The sequence below is a fragment of the Chaetodon trifascialis genome, chromosome 23 (assembly GCF_039877785.1).
Source record: "Chaetodon trifascialis isolate fChaTrf1 chromosome 23, fChaTrf1.hap1, whole genome shotgun sequence".
NCBI classification, from domain to species: domain Eukaryota; kingdom Metazoa; phylum Chordata; class Actinopteri; order Chaetodontiformes; family Chaetodontidae; genus Chaetodon; species Chaetodon trifascialis.
Window position 1 is genome coordinate 4099295 of NC_092078.1, and position 18031 is coordinate 4117325.

The following is an 18031-nucleotide window of genomic DNA, read 5'->3' on the forward strand; positions in this document are numbered from 1 at the left end:
AGTGATGTCACTCCTGCGTGTGTCGCCACTGTTGTAGCAGATGAGGGGTTGACGTTGTCACCGCCATCACACAACGCCCACTATTTTCTCACAAAATGACATACTTCTTCTACAACCTCGGCTTAATTAATTGGTTAAATAAATATTAATAAATATTGCTTAGACATCAGGACTGTCTATGAAGTCTTTGAACCAGATGTGGTTGTTCAGTTGTGACTTGGAAGCAGATTAAGGGTTCACATTGATCACTGAGAAATTAACAGGACATAAACATGATAGATGGTTCTGGAAGTAGAATTTGCTTTTATGTCCCAGAATACCGAAACTGAAACAATTCATAATACATCAGTCTGAAAATTGGCGATGAAATGGACGCCATGTGTGCAGCTGGTTTTGCGTTGGGTCGCGTTTCTCGATGATAGGAAATTCTCCGGGGGACGGATCCCACACTTTTCCTTCAGAATTAAAAATTTCACTTGCAATGTGTTTCTCATTTTACAGTCACCACTTGGATCAACACAGTCTTATTTGGTAAAACCAAATCGCCTGCATGAATTGTAATTCAAAGCCACACCAGCACGTCGCCGCTGAAGGTCGTTTCTGTGTCTGCGATTTCTTGACGTGCATGCATTTGTGCAGCGTGTTGAAAAACATCTTGAACATCCCATGAGAAGCGATGAATGCTGCCTTCGCTGCCAGCTCGCACATTTGCCAGCTCTTACAGGCCAGAGAACTCGTTTCTGATCTAAACTGATGGGATTCTTTGCTACGTCGTCTCTCGATGCCTTCACCTTTCCGAGAATCAGGAAGAGGGTGGTGACGTTATTCCGGTTCTTAGTGACAATGAAACTCCTTCCTTAGCGAGAGAAGGCCAAGGTTGTGATTTGAGCTTGTCAAAGGTCTTTATGTCATCTCAGGGAATATTTTGTTCTCTTCCTGGAAGAAACACGACAAGAAACAGTGACATTTTGCTAGCGCCATGGCCCCTGGGGGTGGCATTGGCAAGGTTGGTCGGTCAATCCATGACTTTAGCTCAAACTGAAATATCCCAACAATTAAAAGATGGATTGCCATGAAGTTTTCAGCAGACATTCATCGCCCCCAGAGGATGAATCCTGGTGCCTCTGGTGACCGCCTGACTTGTTATCTGCTGCAACCATTCGGTCAAATTATTGATTTGCTTTACTGCCAAATACTTGAAAAAGCAATGCTTTTCCCACGAGCCTCAGCTGTGCTTTGTGTTTACTGCTAATTAGCACGGTTAGCAGGGTAACATGCTTATATAGCTTTGAAATTAGCCTTAAAATTGTGAACACGTTAGCATGCTGATGTTAGCATTTAGCTTGTGTAGATAGTCTTGTTAAAAGAATCGAGAAACATGAGTATAAGCACAAGATGTTGACATTTTAGGGGCAAAATCATGAAATTGTAAGACATAAAAACAAGCCTTTGTGAGTTCAGTCCAAAAACAGCCTGTCCAACCTGTCAGTCACAATCTAGATGTTTCTCGACTGCCCTTCCTTTTCACAATATTGTCAAAGCAGCGAGGCCTGATATCTTTTCTGCCTTTGTGTTTGCGAGTCAGAGGTCAAACACAACCCGAGATCAGACACGTTTTCACAACATTCATGCAAGATTTTTATCTCCTCAGAGGCCGAGGCATGCAAGTAGCTATTTCTGGAAACAGGGATTCTGTCTTTTTATCCGAGAAAAGTACAGCATGTTAGCATTTCTTTGGAAAGTCTCAGCATATTTGATTTAGATCCTTCCAAGCGATAACGGAGCCTGGCATTAGGACGCTGAATTCCACTCATCTGAGATATGAAGGTGGACAAAAGCCAAGGATTGACTTCTTTTAAAATGTTGACCCTTCCTGATGCAGATATAACCCCGATCAGTTCCATGATTTGTTCGCCCAAAGTTCTGTTTCCTGGAGCTCTAACCTGATGCCACAATCTACCAGTCAAGCCAACATCTGTTTTCTCAGCCATGCTCGCCTCCAGACAAAGCTTCGACCAAAAAATGACAACATTATTTAAATGTTAGAGGCTGAAGGGAGACTCTGACCGCCTGCCTGACAGGTTCATGATTTCACCTCTTTTCCCGGAGCTTTTCTTATTAAGGTTTTCCACTCAGCTCGTGCAGACAAAGCCAAATCCATGCTCAGCGGCTGATTCACTGGTTCACGGACATCCTGCGATCGCACATGTCCAAGAACCTTACACGCTTCCACTGAGGTAGTGTTATGTTGTGCGACACTGCTAAAAATTAGCTGCAGCCTGGAGCTCTGTGCAGAGCTGAGGAAGTGGAACATCAGCGATAATGTTTTTGTGGGTTTATGATCCACGAAAGCTGTGATTATGGGTCGAGATGGGCTCTCATTAAAACCAAAACCACAGTGTTCTTCACAGGCAGTGAGACATGACGGAGACAAAGGGACGGCCAACACTTAGGTTTACCGAGGAGGCAACTGTTGTGGAAGCGTATGGAAAGATAGAAAAGGTCACTGGGAGAGATCAGACTTCAGTTAAATGCACTGGTTGTTTAATTGGTAGAGAAATGAGGGCTGACAGGGGGACAGGAGGGTCTTGTTACTTGGCTGATAGCAGACAGAGAGCAGGACTGTGTGTGTTGGAGCAGACAGACATTTTTCGGCTGACGCTAACAAGCCCTCCTTCCCGTGCCAGGACGGCAATGTCTGCCCGCTGTTAGATCATGCAGACCAGCTGAGAACTTTCCATCCAATCAACCGCAGGCTAATCAGGTAAAGCACACACAAATGCACGCACGCACACACGCACGCACACACAGCAGCGTATGATAACATTGAAGTCTCAGATCATTTTCCTTGTTGTCGCACATGTTAAGCATGCAAAAACACACAATCAGCACGTCAGAGGTACCATGTGCACAGTGTATAATGTGCAGTTGTTACTTGCTCATCAATCGATCAGTTCATTGACTAATCATATGAGCTCTATTGGCGACACGGGAGAAGAATTCAGAGAATTTGTCAGGTTTGACAGGATGTGTGGGAAGTGCGTGTGTGGCGCTTTCTCTATTGTTGAATAGATGTGTGTGTTTCTCTCAGAGCTGCTAAATCTGAAGGAATTTCAATGGATTTTGGTGCAGAGTTTGAGAGCGTACTGACGTTTTCAAGGCGGTTTCAATATTCTATTGAAAAGACGGAAGATTAAATAGATTAAAAACTGTTTTGGCAAGAAAACGGTCCCATTCAAAGACACTGGAAACAGTATCTGCTATCAGTGACTTCACTGGAAAAGCATTTATGCTGCTTTCAGTCATCAAAACCCCCCAAAAAAGCCCGTTCTGACCACCTCTGGAAAACTCTGAAAACCGATTCTTCGTATTTTTCCCCTTCTCCTTTCCTTTCCCCCCTCAAACTCGAGCTTGAGCTGCAGCTCGATTAATCACGCTCCAAAAGGGAAAACCGCTTCTTTTCCGCCTGTCTTTTGATATGATACATGTATAGAAAGTATGGGAGCCATTTGGATTCCATATGATGGGACCCATATGGGGCCCTGACAGTGGAGATCGGAAATGAGGGATGAATGATGGACGAGAGGGACGGACATTCGGTTCAGCGGGGAGGTGAGCTTCAACTGTCCAATTTATATACACATCTGTTTCCTAGTAACACTGTAAACTGTAAAATAGTTTCTGGGGCGAGCGTGGTTTTGGATTTTCAGAGCCTGTATAGGAGCCTATACAGTCTGCATCGTCGAACAAACACGTAGTAAAAACACAAAGCGTCTCTTATCCTGAGCCAACACGCTCAATTTCAGGTACTTAAACCAGATCGGGTTGTTTCTGACTCTCAGGAGGTACATCAGCTTTTTCCTTTAATTTTATTATACAACAGCGACTCTGTGTACAACATCAGTTCAACTCACATTTTATAGCATCTCATGCTCATAAGCAAGCCTGCGCATGGATGCACATAAAGATGCAAACACACAGACTGGAAAATGCTCGACTGAAAAGGAGGTTTTGAAAGTGCAAGTCTACGATCGGTAGAGTTTCTGTTTGAGGCAGACTGAGAGTTTAAATCAAACCAAACATCTTGGCTGATGCATCGCCTGTTCAGGTGGAAATCACCGCTCAGGCTCAGGCACACATAAATGTTTTGTTTATTCTGTTTGCTTCATTTCCTCATCGTCGCGTCAGTCAGTAGCTGTTGCATCATTTCTTCACATCTGAAACTGAACTTTCTCTCCAGAAATGACACTTAGCTATTTGCATAATTGTCTTATCAGTGAAACAATGTCTTCAGAAAGACTTCTCTGACAGTCGACTCAATCATTCGCTGTGGATACACAGTACGTTACATCGCCACTGTGTCTTATCAGCTGGAGATATGAAATGGTAGAAAAGAGAAATTCTGCTGACTCGACGTGTCACGAAAATGTGAAAAGGCTGCGTTGCTATCAGTTAGCAGAAGTTTATTAGGAGCGTTAGTCCATGCAGATCACATGAGTGGCATTTATCTGCACTTTATAGCCATGTTGACTGAGCAAACAAAGTGATAACACACACACACACACACACACACACACACACACACACACACACACCACAGCTGTGGCCACATCCTAATGAGCATTCCAACGTGGGAACGTAAATATCCTGTTTTCACGTGTCCGCCTGTTAAAGCATGGACGTGTGTGTGTGTGTCTGTGTGTGTGTGGTGGCTACGTATGTCTGCAGGAGACACAAAGGACGGCAGCACGCTCCTCTCCTCTGCTCTGTGAACGCACCAATCAGCTGTCGCCTCCCCTCTCTGTCTTTCATCTCAGCAAGCTTCGCCGCTTCCTGTTTCCATCGATTTATGTTACGTTTGAGACACTTTTTCGCAGTTTGCGGCGAGGGAACGTGACATGTTTGATAACAACTGAGCCACTATTACTGAGCCTGATAGAAATCTCGGCCTCCGGGGGGCCTTAACGTCAGCTGAAGCCTTTAAAGATGCCTTCATGGCGCCTCTTTGAGAAAAAATAAAAAGGAAAGATTGAGCCAACGGTGCTAAACGAGGCTCAGACACATAAAACCCACAGAACTGAACCTGGCGGCTGATTTTTACAGCACTTTGATGTATGTTTTCCATGAAAACTGGAGGTTTTTGTTTACTCCTGAAGTTCTCTGTGATGATGCATTCGGGTGTTGCGTGCAGCTGCATTCAAAAGGGCATGCTAATAAGTAAAAAATAATTCATTCTGGGAAATACGCTTATTCGACTTCCTGCGGAGAGTTAGATGAACAGATTGATGCCAATTCCATGCCTATTCGTTAGCCGCCAGTTAGCTTAGCTTAGCATGAACTTTCTGTTGAAAACTAAAAGGTAAAAACTTAAACTTCTTAAATTCTTGACTTTCCCCTTAAAAGCTCTTTATTCTGCATCTGCCTGCTCCCTTCAAATGTCACTCCGAGCCGGGATCCCTGCGGCTAAACCATCCCCTCAATTGGAAAGACAGATTTCACCTCCTCAAAATGGAACGTGACATGTGGTGATACTAAACCCTCTTTCATGTCTGTGCACAATCATCATCATCGTCTCCTCCTGTCGTCCCCCCCTTCACCTTCGTCTCGCTCGGCTCTCATGCCGACTTTCTCCTCTCCCCTCCCTCGCTCCTGTGATCCCTGCCTTCCTTTTCATCCCCGTCCAAATGACCTGGCCATGAAAACACGGAGCGCACAGAGAACGCCGCGTCTCACGGATGTGTCTTCCAATACGTGTGCGAACATCAGAGCTTACAGCAAGTGAAGGAGAGCTTTTCTTTTGAACAGGAGTCGGATCAGAAAGTCTCTTTTTATTGGTTTAAAAGTGATACGTGTCATGTACGATGGCGCCGTCTCACCAAGAGCAACAGATAATTCTTAACCGAAAAAGGGCTCAAACCTGCTTTCAAGAAATGACGTCGTTTTGGCCCAAAAAGGCAAAAATCAATCTTATCCTTCACTTTGGTCCATTAGCCGCATGTTTATATGCACAGTTAAAGCTCTTGTTTTCTCTCTTGTTCTTCTTTGCGTGCTCCACCCATATAAACACCTTACGTAACTTTGGAGACGTGCCCAAGGCCTGTTTGGATGCACAGAGCGAGCACACGGGCGAAGAGTCGCTCCACTGCCAAGCCCCTCATTCATAAAAGAAAAAAAAAAAAAGCTGCTGGTGTCACTCCTGAAATATTCGTCGTCCCCCTTGAGCCCTAAGACCGACTGTAACCCGATGCTCCGACGAGGACGTGAACCATAACACAGAGGCTGCGGGGGGGTGGACAAAGGGAAGAGAGAGAGAGAGGAAGGTGTGATAGAGACAGAAAGGGAAAGCTGTGTGTTTTGGCAGCTCAGCGGTGCAGGAGGTTTCCATTAGCTGCTCTGAACTCAATCTAAAGATCTGCATGACTCCAGATCGACTGCTGATGATGAACATCATCTGTGTGTTCTTGTTTGTGTACGCAGAAGAGGTTAAATTTCTCTCTCTCTCACGCACACACACTCCGGTCCAAGCTTGCCCACCCAATGACACCGAACCCCCTGTAATGCACATGTGTTGCATGACTCCCCCCAACACACATCAATCGCATATTTCTTGTTAGGGCATCCATTGATTCTCTAACTTCAACTTTGACCTTCACCAATAAAACCTGATCTGGTGTGAAACTCCAGGGTAAATATATAGCAGATTTATGCACAGTAGTAACACAGCGACAGGCCTATCTGGCTCTATACCGCGCTATAGGCGGTCACGTTACAGATATCTTGGCGGCGGCAGCTGAGGCCACACAGGGCGGCTGGGCTGAGAAGCCGCTCTGTGTGGGAATAAATCATATTGACAGGCATCGGCCGCGTGCAGCCGGACCCTCGTGATATTTTATTATTCTGCAGCGTGACTCGGACGGCAGACTGTGACCACACTTCACATTTGGTCAGATACCGAATTGGTGATCTAGATCTTCTGTGCTGCAGGGTGAACATGTGTGTGTGAAGCGTCCATTGGAGTCATCGCAGTCCACCGCGAGCTGATTGGTTCTGCTGATGCTCCTCTGGAAAAATAGTCTCTGAGTGAAGACAGCATGTTTCTCACTGGACATTATTCACTGGAATCAACTTGTCAGTATAGTGAGAACTTCAGTGTCTCCAAAAATACGCTTTATTAAATTCCTTCAAAGTCGTCAGTACATGTTATCTGAGTCTGAACAGACACGTGTGAGTCGTTATTCCAGTTTTAGTTCAGGGCGCTTTGAGCAGGTGTGGCCACAGCTCGTGGCTCCCTTCCTCTCAGCTAAAGCGCCGCTCGCGCCTGTGACCCGACCTTATGTCGAGCAGATTCAGATTCCACAGCCGGGATCGAACCGTGCCGTCACAAGGCGTGCAGGCGACTAGACACGGTGACCCCGCCTGCCACGTGTCGGCCGCGGAGTCTGGAGCCGTCCATTCTGGACGTGAGCGCCGTCCCCTGCGCTGAACCCGCGTTCGCCAACGAGCTGACAGAAACACCAAACTCAGCAGGTCACCTGCAAACATAGCAGCTCCCACTGGAAACAGCAGGAGTCGTCCATGTGCGCTCCGGCCTGTTGACTGCGAATTTCAAATTGGATTACACGGCTGTCAAAGCACTGCGCTCCTCTAATGTGGCCCTGATTCCCTTATCTGCTAGAAACGAACTGCAGCCAAACGCTGACACCTAATCAAACCTGACTGATTGGAAAACAGGACAAATGTCAATGTTTCGCTGGGGTTTCTTCATCTTTCTGTGCCTGAGGGTCATCCCGTCATCACATAGATAAAAGCATAAGATCGTGCACGGAAAAACTCACACTTAAATCACACAAACACACACAGGACAGACGGAAAACAGACGGTTTGTCGGGGGGCTGAGCAGACCACACAACCTGCACAAGCGCTATGCACCCACTTTAAGCTCAGACGTCTTCTGTGAGTCAGACCACACACACACACACACACACACACACACACACACACACACACACACACACACACACACACACATACAGTGTATTGTTGCAGGGGTGAGTCAGAGCCTATCAGTGAACCCAAACAATAATAAAGTGACCGGTGAAGTGGAAGGAATGGAATGTCAATCACACACACAGATAACACAGAAAACCCCCCAAATTCACACTAATCGACACAAATGCATGAGAAGCTAAAATTTCCGACAGCCACGCAAATGTGTGTGTGTGCGCACACCCACCACACACCGAAACATCTGAGGCTTGCACGAACTGAAGTTTTCTATACGCTAAAATACTGTAACTGTTCCACATCTGGAGTCCATGCGACCCAGATCAAGGAAGTCATAAAACATGTGGAATTTATTACGTTTTAATACTGACACAGGACGCAGCATAGACTCAGCAGAGCTGAAGCTGAAACATGGCTAGTATTGTTTAATCTGTCCAGTTTTTCATCCGCGGAGATGAAGAGAAAAACATCAGATGTAAAGACGACATGTTGAGAAACAGATGAAAGGATGCTCAGTGTTCTTCATCAAAGCTGTTTCATGCACGGAGACATTTCTGATGGAGTGTTAAGCTGTGCGATGTACATTCGATAAATGCAGCTGATTAAAGACCAGTGCTCTTAAATTAAACGCTTCATTTTCAGCCACTGAGGAGACGCTTCATATAAAAAACAATTATTTAAGCAACAAACGAGCAAAACTTCAAGCAGGCTCAAATGGGAAAAGACTTTTCTTGATTTCTAAGTGTATTTGGAGAATTTTTCTAAGTTCTTGAACACTTTTCGATGAGTCTTGACTGCAAATACGCCAAATAATCCTGCGCATTAGTCACTTTGCTGCCTGATGAAAATGTGAATACATTTGCAGTTTTTGAGGTGAGCAGAGGGAAGAAACCACTGCTAATGATTCGTTTCACTGTCAGTTAAATGCTGAGTATTTCTTTGATTAATCGGTTTATTGTTTGGTCCATAAAATATCAGAAAAACAACTTCCTAAACCTCTTCAGATGTCTTGTTCTGTCCGACCAATGCTCCAAACCCCAAAGATATTCAGTTTGTTATCAGAAAAAATGAGAAAGGCAGCAACTGAGAAGCAAAAACTGGAGACTGTTTTGCATTTTTGCTTGAAGAAATGACTCAAACTATTATATTTCTGTTCCTGTTCTTACCTATTTTTTAATCATTGGTCTCAGGAATATTCTTATCATCAGACGTGACTCATGGATTCTGCCTCTGAGACACGCTGGCGCACAAAACGCACAGTATATTTATGTTTCAGTGTGAATAACCATCATCCAGCAACAATGGGCGCAGTATCAGCGGCGTCCATGCGCCCACGAGGCTCGCAGCTTCTGTGTTTACACGTCTGTGTTCGCTGGTCAGTGAATGCAGCAGCGGCGAGGCAACGCCGGAGCGTTCCTCATTGTGCGCTCGTCATTGTTCCCAGGCCTCTTTTGTCTTAACCGGCCTGGCACTGGGGTGTAGCTGCACTGCCATTCAAAGACGGGCCTGTTTCCAGATTAAAAATAGCTGGCCTTCACATGAGAACCGGGGGATTCCCCGCATGAGAGACGCATAGCTCCGTGTTTTTCATTTTGTCTCCGTCCAGTGTCATCTCTCAACTATTCCTCGCGCGGCTTCCTCCCACCTCCGACGTCTCAGAGGACTGAAACGGACCCCGGCATGTATATGTATTCACGTGTTATCTAATCACCAAAGTGTATGAAAACATTTCTGCTCTCACTCTGCTCATATAGGACTGTTTGATTGGAAGCAGGCGCAGACAAACTCTGATATGTTTGTCTTTATTTTGTGATCATAAACCAAGGAGATCAGATGTTGCGTGAAAATTTGTACAAAAACACGAGAGAGTACACGGACTCCCGACGCAAAAACATACACGATCCTCTGGAACAACCCGTGGAGGCTGAGTTAACAGCGACCCTACAGAGGGCTGATGCACAATGAGTTTTCATCCTCTATCTGCGCACTGTGGTCCCTCGCGGTGGCGCAAACGTCGCCAAACGTCCCACATTTGACTTTGTCAGTGTCACGCTGCTGAAAGTTTGTTCAACCTGTTTTACAGCCTGAGAAAGCGTGTCAGAGATGCTCTGGCTGTCAGCGTTAAATGATCTGCAGTGCTGCTGCAGGCTCCGTGTCCACACCTGCAGGGGGAAGCGTGACGTGTTTCCAGCTTCTTACAGATGTGCGCTCTCGTGTGGAAATGTGCAGCTTCCTCTCTCCGATGGAGGGGCGTTTAGGCCTAAACTGGACCCTTGCTGGGATTCATACATCATACACGCTTCCATTTTCACCCCTGCCGACATACAGTGTACACTCCTATGAAACCACCGGTATCACCTCTCTCTGCGGGCCACATACTGTATGTGACCTGCTGCACAGTATCACAGCAGGTAGATTCCTTTCCTTTGGCATGAAATCCATAAATCAGATGAAACAGTGGACCTCTGCTGCTGCACTAACACGAGCTTCAGTCTTGCGGATTAACTCATATTTTATTATTTTCTGCCTCCCTTCGCTGCTCACTAATGAACCAGATGAGGAAATAAATCAGTCAGCTGGTCCATGTCTACCCGCAGCAGGATCATAAGCGGCTACAAGGTCAAGCCTTGCAACAGCAATGGCATCACCTTCAGGAGGTGAGTGACTGAAACAAAGAGCCCACCTCCATCACTGACCTGCACGGTTCACCTCTGCGCACATCTGCTACTCGCTTAAAAGCAATTTTACTTTCTGGGCGCCCTAAATGGCTCCAGTGTGTTCCTCCAGGCGCACAATTGAAGCCGTTATTTCGATAATCACTGCTGGACAGACAGGCAGACAAACTGCCTCTTCCCTCTGCCTCGATTTCTCGTAAATTTCGGATTGCGTTGTTTAACAAGTTCAGTCAGGCGGAGGCTGTTTTCCAAACGCCTGACAAGTCAGCAGCGGGGGCGAAGCTTCCCAAAGTCTCCAGAATGAATAACCACCCGAAAGCGAAGTTTCACTGCATTTCTTACAAGGCAAAAACATTTCTACAAAACCTTCTGGTGCTTCCAAACAGCGTGTTGTTAATAACTCTGTGGGATATTCCAGCTGATGCACTGTAGCCTCATATGTGCACAGATGTTGCTTTTTCTCAGTGTTTTCTAAACTTCACTGAAGCAGTAAAACTAAATCTGACACTGAACTCTGAGTTTAAACTCACGCTCGTGTGTTTCTTCGCAGTTCGGTGCGTAAGAGCGACTTTTGTGCGGGCAAATCTCCCCCAAAGAGCCCCAAAGTGCAGCTTTTTAACAGTGAAAGCGGGTGGAAACAGCTCTTACCTGCGATATGGACATGTTCAGGTAGAGAAAGAGCCCCGTGGTGGAGGCAATCTGTAGCACCACCACCACTATCACCACCATCGCCACCCACATCTTGGACGGCGCTTCCCGGCGCCTCGTCCCGCTCGGCCCGCCGGCTGGGACCATCATGTAGGTGGTGGACTCGCTGCTCACCGATCTGAAATAATCCTGGTGCTGCTGCTGTGCGCTCGGAGTGGCCATGGCATTCCCGACGCATGAGCAGACCATAAAACCAAGGGGACGGCAAAACAACAGCGGCCCAACAACAACCTCCACAGACCTGCGCGAAAAATTGGAGCAAAATTAGATCTCCATGCGTCCGCCGCCAGCAGAGCTTTTCACTCGCAGCTCAACGGGAGGAAGGAGCAAAAAGGGGAGGAGGAGGAGGAAGAGGAGGAGGAGGAGGAGGAGGAGGAGGAGGAGAGGGGAGATCTGCAGAGGCAGCGGGCAGGAGAAGAGAAAGACAAGTCAAAGTTTGGTTCTGTCCATGTCTGTTCGAAGATCCGCTGCTGCGTAAAAGTGGGATTGGAGATGCAGGAGGTGGCAGCGCTGGACTGATAAAGTGCAACCGGGAGAGAGCAGCAGAGAGGGCTGGCTTAACCTCTTCATCACCCTGGAGCTATGGAGGAATGTCTCTCTCTCTCTCTCTCTCTCTCTCTCTCTCTCTCTGACGCTTTCTAAGCATGGGACACGCATTCCAAGCATCGACAAACGGAAAATACCAAGAACGCAGCAGCACACTGTTTTCAAAGTGCAGCATTTATCTCCATTTATCCACATCCCCTCAGACACTGGCTCACATATGTATATATTTGCATCTTAATTATATATATATATTTTTATATATATATTTAAAATTTGTATAGAAACTCTCTTTCTATAGCCAGACAGTGTCCACTTAAAATCTGCGCACCGTAAAGATCTGATGCGTGTCTGTCCTCTCTGTTGAAGATGTTTGAAGTCTTTGTCACTCCTTTATGTCATGATCTTTTAGTTCAGAGACAGTTTTGGTCTGTCCTGGCTGGTTCTTGCCCTGAGCGCCAGTTTCAGGACGAGCTGGCAGAGGGCGCTCTCTCTTCATGGAGCAGTTCATGAAGTGGACTGAACTATAAATGTGATTCATTCTTTAAGCAAAACGGACAAAATCACTTCATCTGGTTTCCAAAATATGGATATTTGTTAGTTTTCTTCACTTTGAGATATGGAGGAAACAACCAGTTTCTGGTGTTTTCTATAAAACATTCACGATAACAAGCAATTACAATTTTAAACACATCTTATTTTGGAATAGTAAAAATCTGAGCAGATAATCTTTGTGTTCTGGGAGCTGCCTGCCTGTGGTCGCTCTCACAGCTTCACACTGTTTGAGAGCAAATATTTGCTTAATGTCCTCCAGTTTAACTCCGTTAACAAGTGTAACCACGGTTAAATATTTGATCTTCAGTTTCCAAAAACATCACAAAGCGTCATTGTTAGTAGATGAGATAAGACCTCATGCGGAGATGAATCCAACGTGGAGATGTTATTGCTGTCTGTAAAGCCTCCTTCCTGCATTAAATCAATTCAAAGCAGAGAATCCGCTTTGGACCCAGAGTAGTGATGTATCTCATAACTGCCCAGTCAGACGCTGTTTCCCAAACGTCGTACTGTATTATATTATATCCATTCCCAATCACTTCACTCAGAATAAAATCCCACCGGTGCTCTACGGATTTAAATATTTACAATGATGGATTTCCTCTTTCCACCGGCAGCCAAAACCTGCCTGTTAGGCCTTCATCCACGTTCTGTTTAGTCTGATTTTGGTTGTGTTGGTCAGCTCAGACTCAGTAGTGACTATTTTTGTAAGTGCTGAGCACCTGAAAAGCTCCAGAACAGGAAAGCGTAGCATAATACAGTCAAAGTAAATATCGCTGACTGTTTTTGATGTGGTGAAGCATTATTAAAAACACCCACTTGGGGACCGTTGCTCTAAACAACAGCCTTTGCTTTGTTTCCTTTCCATCACCACAAACAGCTGGAAAGTGGTCTGAGTGTGCCCAACAGTCAGAGCTGTTTTTCAAGGATGGGAGGCAGACGAGCTTGGGCCGCTGCCAGCCCAACAGCTATGGGCCATCAGAGGACTTCTCCCCTGTTCAGACTTTGGTTAAAATGGACCAGACTCAAAGGGGGCTGAAAGCAAGTCCAGACTGACACCGTGAGAAAATCGAGTTCAGCTCCAGGACGCTCCCTCGGACGGTTTCCCGCCGCGCTTTCCTTTTCAGTTTGTGCTGTTTAGAATAAGTGACACTTTTCTGGTGTAAAAGCCCTTGGCATCCTGATCTGAGTGCTTTTTCTGATCTTGAGCCCACTTGCTCTGAGAATCTGAAAACACTGTTTTAAGCCATGAAAGCTGTTGTTGAATCCTGGTGTTGTCTAGAAACGTGGTCCCAAGTCAAGTTCTCCTCAAGTGGATTCCAGTGAAACCCACCAGGCTCCTGCACCAGATGTGAAAGCCATCTGTTCCACTCACTGGGACTTGACATGCCCATACTTTTTGCACAGATCTTGGTGGGTAGGAAGGAGGTACGGCGGTCTGCAGGTGTGATGGGAAAAATGTGGACTGAAAGAAATATTTCAAAAAAGATGACAAAATAAGATTCAAACGCTTTCCACATCTGGACGTCTTGACCTGACAAAGTTTGCAAAAGGATGATACTTATCACCAAATGCCTGCATGTACGCGTATCCCAGTGAGATTTACAAAGAAGCAGTTGGTCAGTCGGTCCACCACTTTGGTCCAGACTAACAACTGTTTGATGGATTGCCATGAAATTTTGTTCAAGCGTTCATAGATCCCAGAGGATTCATCACTGAGTTCAGTAGTCAGTAGTACATTTTCATTTTTCTGAAAAACATCTCGTCATCATCTGGATGAAATGTGGTGCAGATGTTCATGGTGCTCAGAGGATGAATCCTAGAGAGTTTGGGGATCACTGACTGGACGCTGCAGTGCCACCATGAGGTGGATGTTTAGTAACAATTATTAGATGCGTTGGCATAAAATGTGGTGCAGACATTCATGCTCCCAGAGGGATGAATTGTAATAACGTTGGTGATCCCTTGACTCCTCATTAGCGGCATCATCAGATCAAAATTTTCAATTTGTCCGGTCCTTTTATGACCAAATACCTGCAAAAGCGCTAAAGTTTAGAGCTAATCAGCAAACGTTAGCATGCTAAATTAAGATGGTGATTGAGTAAATGTCATCACTGCGAATATGTTAGCATGCAGACTTGAGCATTTAGCTCAAAGCAGCGCTGAGTCTAAGTACAGCTGGATTAGCTGTAAGTGTGTTCAGAGCAGCAGTGGATGTTTTTACACGACCCTCTGGGTTTGTCAAAGGCTGACGGTCATGTGTTTTTCGGAAAATCTGATGCTTTGCTTTGTAATTTCAGTGTAATCGTAAAACTCGAGAAGCATTTTCAACACGCTTTAGATGACAAAGCTTTTGCTGCACATTTCCAAGTCTCTTGACTTTGTGTAATCACTCCTCAGGGCTACGCATTGCAAGCATTACGACACTGAATCATTCTTCTTAGCTAACAGTGACCAGGGCAGAAAAATACAGCCCAGCCTCTGGCGCCTCATTCCTCTAACAATGTTAAAAAGAAGGTTGAGCCTGATCCCGCCTCACTCGGATTTATTACCTTAACGCCAGTAGCTAATGGTACCCTCATAAAGTAGACTGATACGTACACTCAGCAGCCTGCAGATGATGTTCTTGTAGCCATCTACATTGATGCTGAAGATAGATGGGTGTTGGTCCTGGGTCAAAAAGCATTTCCAGATTTTTGTTTTTCATTTTCTCCGAAAAGCTTTTTGAGATGTAAGGAAATTCAGTCTGCCACACATGCTTTTTTTCTGAAGTTGCTCCCTTTTTCCCAAACAGAGCGTGTATCAGTTTAACACAAAAGGACACCTCAGTACAAGTTCAATGAAGGACACCACTTTCCCAAACAGCCAAAGCACTCGAAGCGGCAGTCCTGTAGTTTCAGGCCAGTCTCTTTAACCTTAAGGTCACTGCTTCTTCAGACCAACATAACACTCTCTGACATCTGAAAATCAATTTAATCTGACCCGACAGTACTTCAGCAGTCTGATGGTGTTGATCAAACGCATCTGGACAAAGAAACAAATGCTCCAGTTTGTTTCCAGTTTTTTTTTTTTTTAACCCAGGACTTGTTACGCACCCACATATCCGAGCTGTGTGATCCTGGCACAGCAGTGAGATGCAGACAAGATTGAGAGTGAAGGTGAGAAATGGATGCTAGCAGCAGCGCCCTGTGTGGAAAGAAAGTGCCAAAGCTGCCATGCAAGACATGCGTAAACCCTGTAATGGAATGTTATGAAAGGGAACGTCACGCCATTAAAATGTGTCTTTAATACAAGTATTTAGCAATAAAAAACGGAGTCCTTAAATCTGCTCTAATCAACATTTCTAATGGGAACAATTGATAAAAGATGTGCAAGAAGAACCAGAAAGGGGTTTTGGTATGACAAACCCAGAGTCTCTTTGACCTCTACGGAGCATTTCAGTGAATCTGAGCTCTTTGTTTTATATTGTTTTGGCCCACAACATTACTGTTTCACTCCCTCAGCTCGCATGACGTTGTCTTTGGCCGGCAGGCAGCTGTTACAACCCCGATTAACCCTCTTTTATCTAACAGGCCGGCACCAAACAGCAGACAGAAGAAGCTAGTGACTAGCTGGTGAACACCGTGAAGTGTTCCTTTAACCTTTAGTTAATGTCTTCTGTGAATGTAGATAACCAACTTCTTGTTAACAAGTTCACAATAAGCACTTTGTCAGCTGAAAATATCCAGTTTGCAGTTTCTTTGCTGCCCCAAAGTGCCCAAAAAACCCAGATTAATACTGCGTTAAATATTCAAATGTGCACCATACAGTAAAGTGCCTGTTTCAGAGATTTGTGAGTCTATGTTAGAAATGTCGTTGAGTCACTCGGGCTCTTCTGTGCGGCTTTAACCGTCCATAATTCTTCATATTTTAGGATCTTATCCCGTCATTCCACACAAAACGCCTTTCAGCAGATAAACTGGTAACTTCATGTCAGATTTATGGAGTGAGAATGGGAAAACGTTAAAGCGGAGGTGCCTCATGCTTGTTTTTGTTCACCACCGTTGATTTAAAGCCCCTTTAAAAACGACTCATGACTTGTGCAAAGTATAACAGATTTCTTGTTTTTGTTAGAATACAGGATGCATAATTGGTGTAATATCTTAAGTCCTCCCATAGTACTTGTTTTTGTGATGTATGGTGGATAAATTGAATTTAGGTGTGTTTACCCTCCACGAGAGCAGACTAATAGATGAAGTACATCAGCTGTTTATTTCCATTCTAGCATGTAGAAACCCTGCTGCTATACATCCTCTTCGTGTCATCGTACCTTCTCCCTTGTCCATCTCCTCCCTCAGCCGTCCTCTCTCTCTGGCAGCCAACCACCTGACAACACAACAAGTATTTCTCCAGATGTGTGTGTGTGTGTGTGTGTGCGTCCCCTCTGACACCACAGCTGTCCACCCACCACTGCCGCTTATCTGTGTGCACGTGTGTGATTCTGTGTTTGTGTGTGAGTGTGTCAGTAAGTCAGTGTCCCGTGGTGAGAAAATAAAATGGCGATCAGCAGTGGGAGTTAAAAGTTCAGACTAAGCATTCCATTACATATAACGTATCAGACCCGAGAGACTATCGCACACTGGAGCCAAGTGTGTGGACTGTGCTCTGTTTGCGGCTCAAGTTAATAGCTGAGGTGTGCAGCATTTAGCTCCAGAAATGCTTTAGATTTAGAGAGAAATTTAAAGTCAACGGCTACGCTAGCGGCTCCCTGGCACTGTACGATGACAGTGCTAACTTGCTGATGTTAAGCTCGTTATGTTTACCACCATTATCATCTGACCAGACGTCCTTTAGCTTTGTGAGAAAGTTGCAGCCCTGTACATGCATTTGAAAGCTACTCCAGTGGTGCAGCAAAAACGTTGAATGCATGCATGGGCACATTCAACAAAAAAGGCACAAGTCGTAAAGTGGAATCTCTGCGCAGTGTTTTGGCATCTGAGAAGCCTTCAGACTCACAGATATTCACTGGACTTCCTCGATTGATCGCAGCACGCCCCCCTTGCACAGGGCTGATTCTGGTCTGAACATCCACTTAGTTTAGCCTGTTAGCATACTAACACTTGCTGCTTAGCGCCAAACACAAAACACAGCTGAGGCTTGTGTAGAGAATCTGACGGCACTAGATGAAGGTGAAGGGATCACCAAATGTCTGTCTCAGATTTTATGGCTCGACACTAAACAGTTGCTTGAACATTTCACTTAAAGCTTCAAATGTGAACCTCATGGTGGTGCCAGGGGGAAAGTCAGGGGATCACCAAAGTCAATAGCATTCATCCTCTTGCGAACATGACTGTTAAAATGAAATTTCACGGCAGTCCATCCAATAGGTTTGGGGATATTTTAGTGTTGACCCGAATGGTGGACCTCTGTCTTCAATCTAAATGTCAAATCTACACCCTAATTCAAAATGTAACAGAGCCTTTATGTATGTTATTAGCGTGTGCCAATGATAACACACACTCTTATTACTGTGCACCCACTGACCGGGTGGAGCGAGAGACAGACAA

General features: G+C 45.3%; 1 protein-coding gene across 2 annotated transcripts in view; it reads right to left on the bottom strand.

The window, feature by feature from the left end:
• The window catches only part of tnfsf10l (TNF superfamily member 10, like), a 49744-nt gene extending 38032 nt beyond the window's left edge, over nt 1-11712 (bottom strand). For both annotated transcript variants that reach the window (XM_070993500.1, XM_070993499.1), the window contains exon 1: nt 11328-11712. In XM_070993500.1, coding sequence (XP_070849601.1) covers nt 11328-11576 — 249 coding nt within the window. In that variant the 5' untranslated portion in view covers nt 11577-11712. The remainder of the gene's footprint in view (nt 1-11327) is intronic.
• Nucleotides 11713-18031: the final 6319 nt, after the last annotated feature.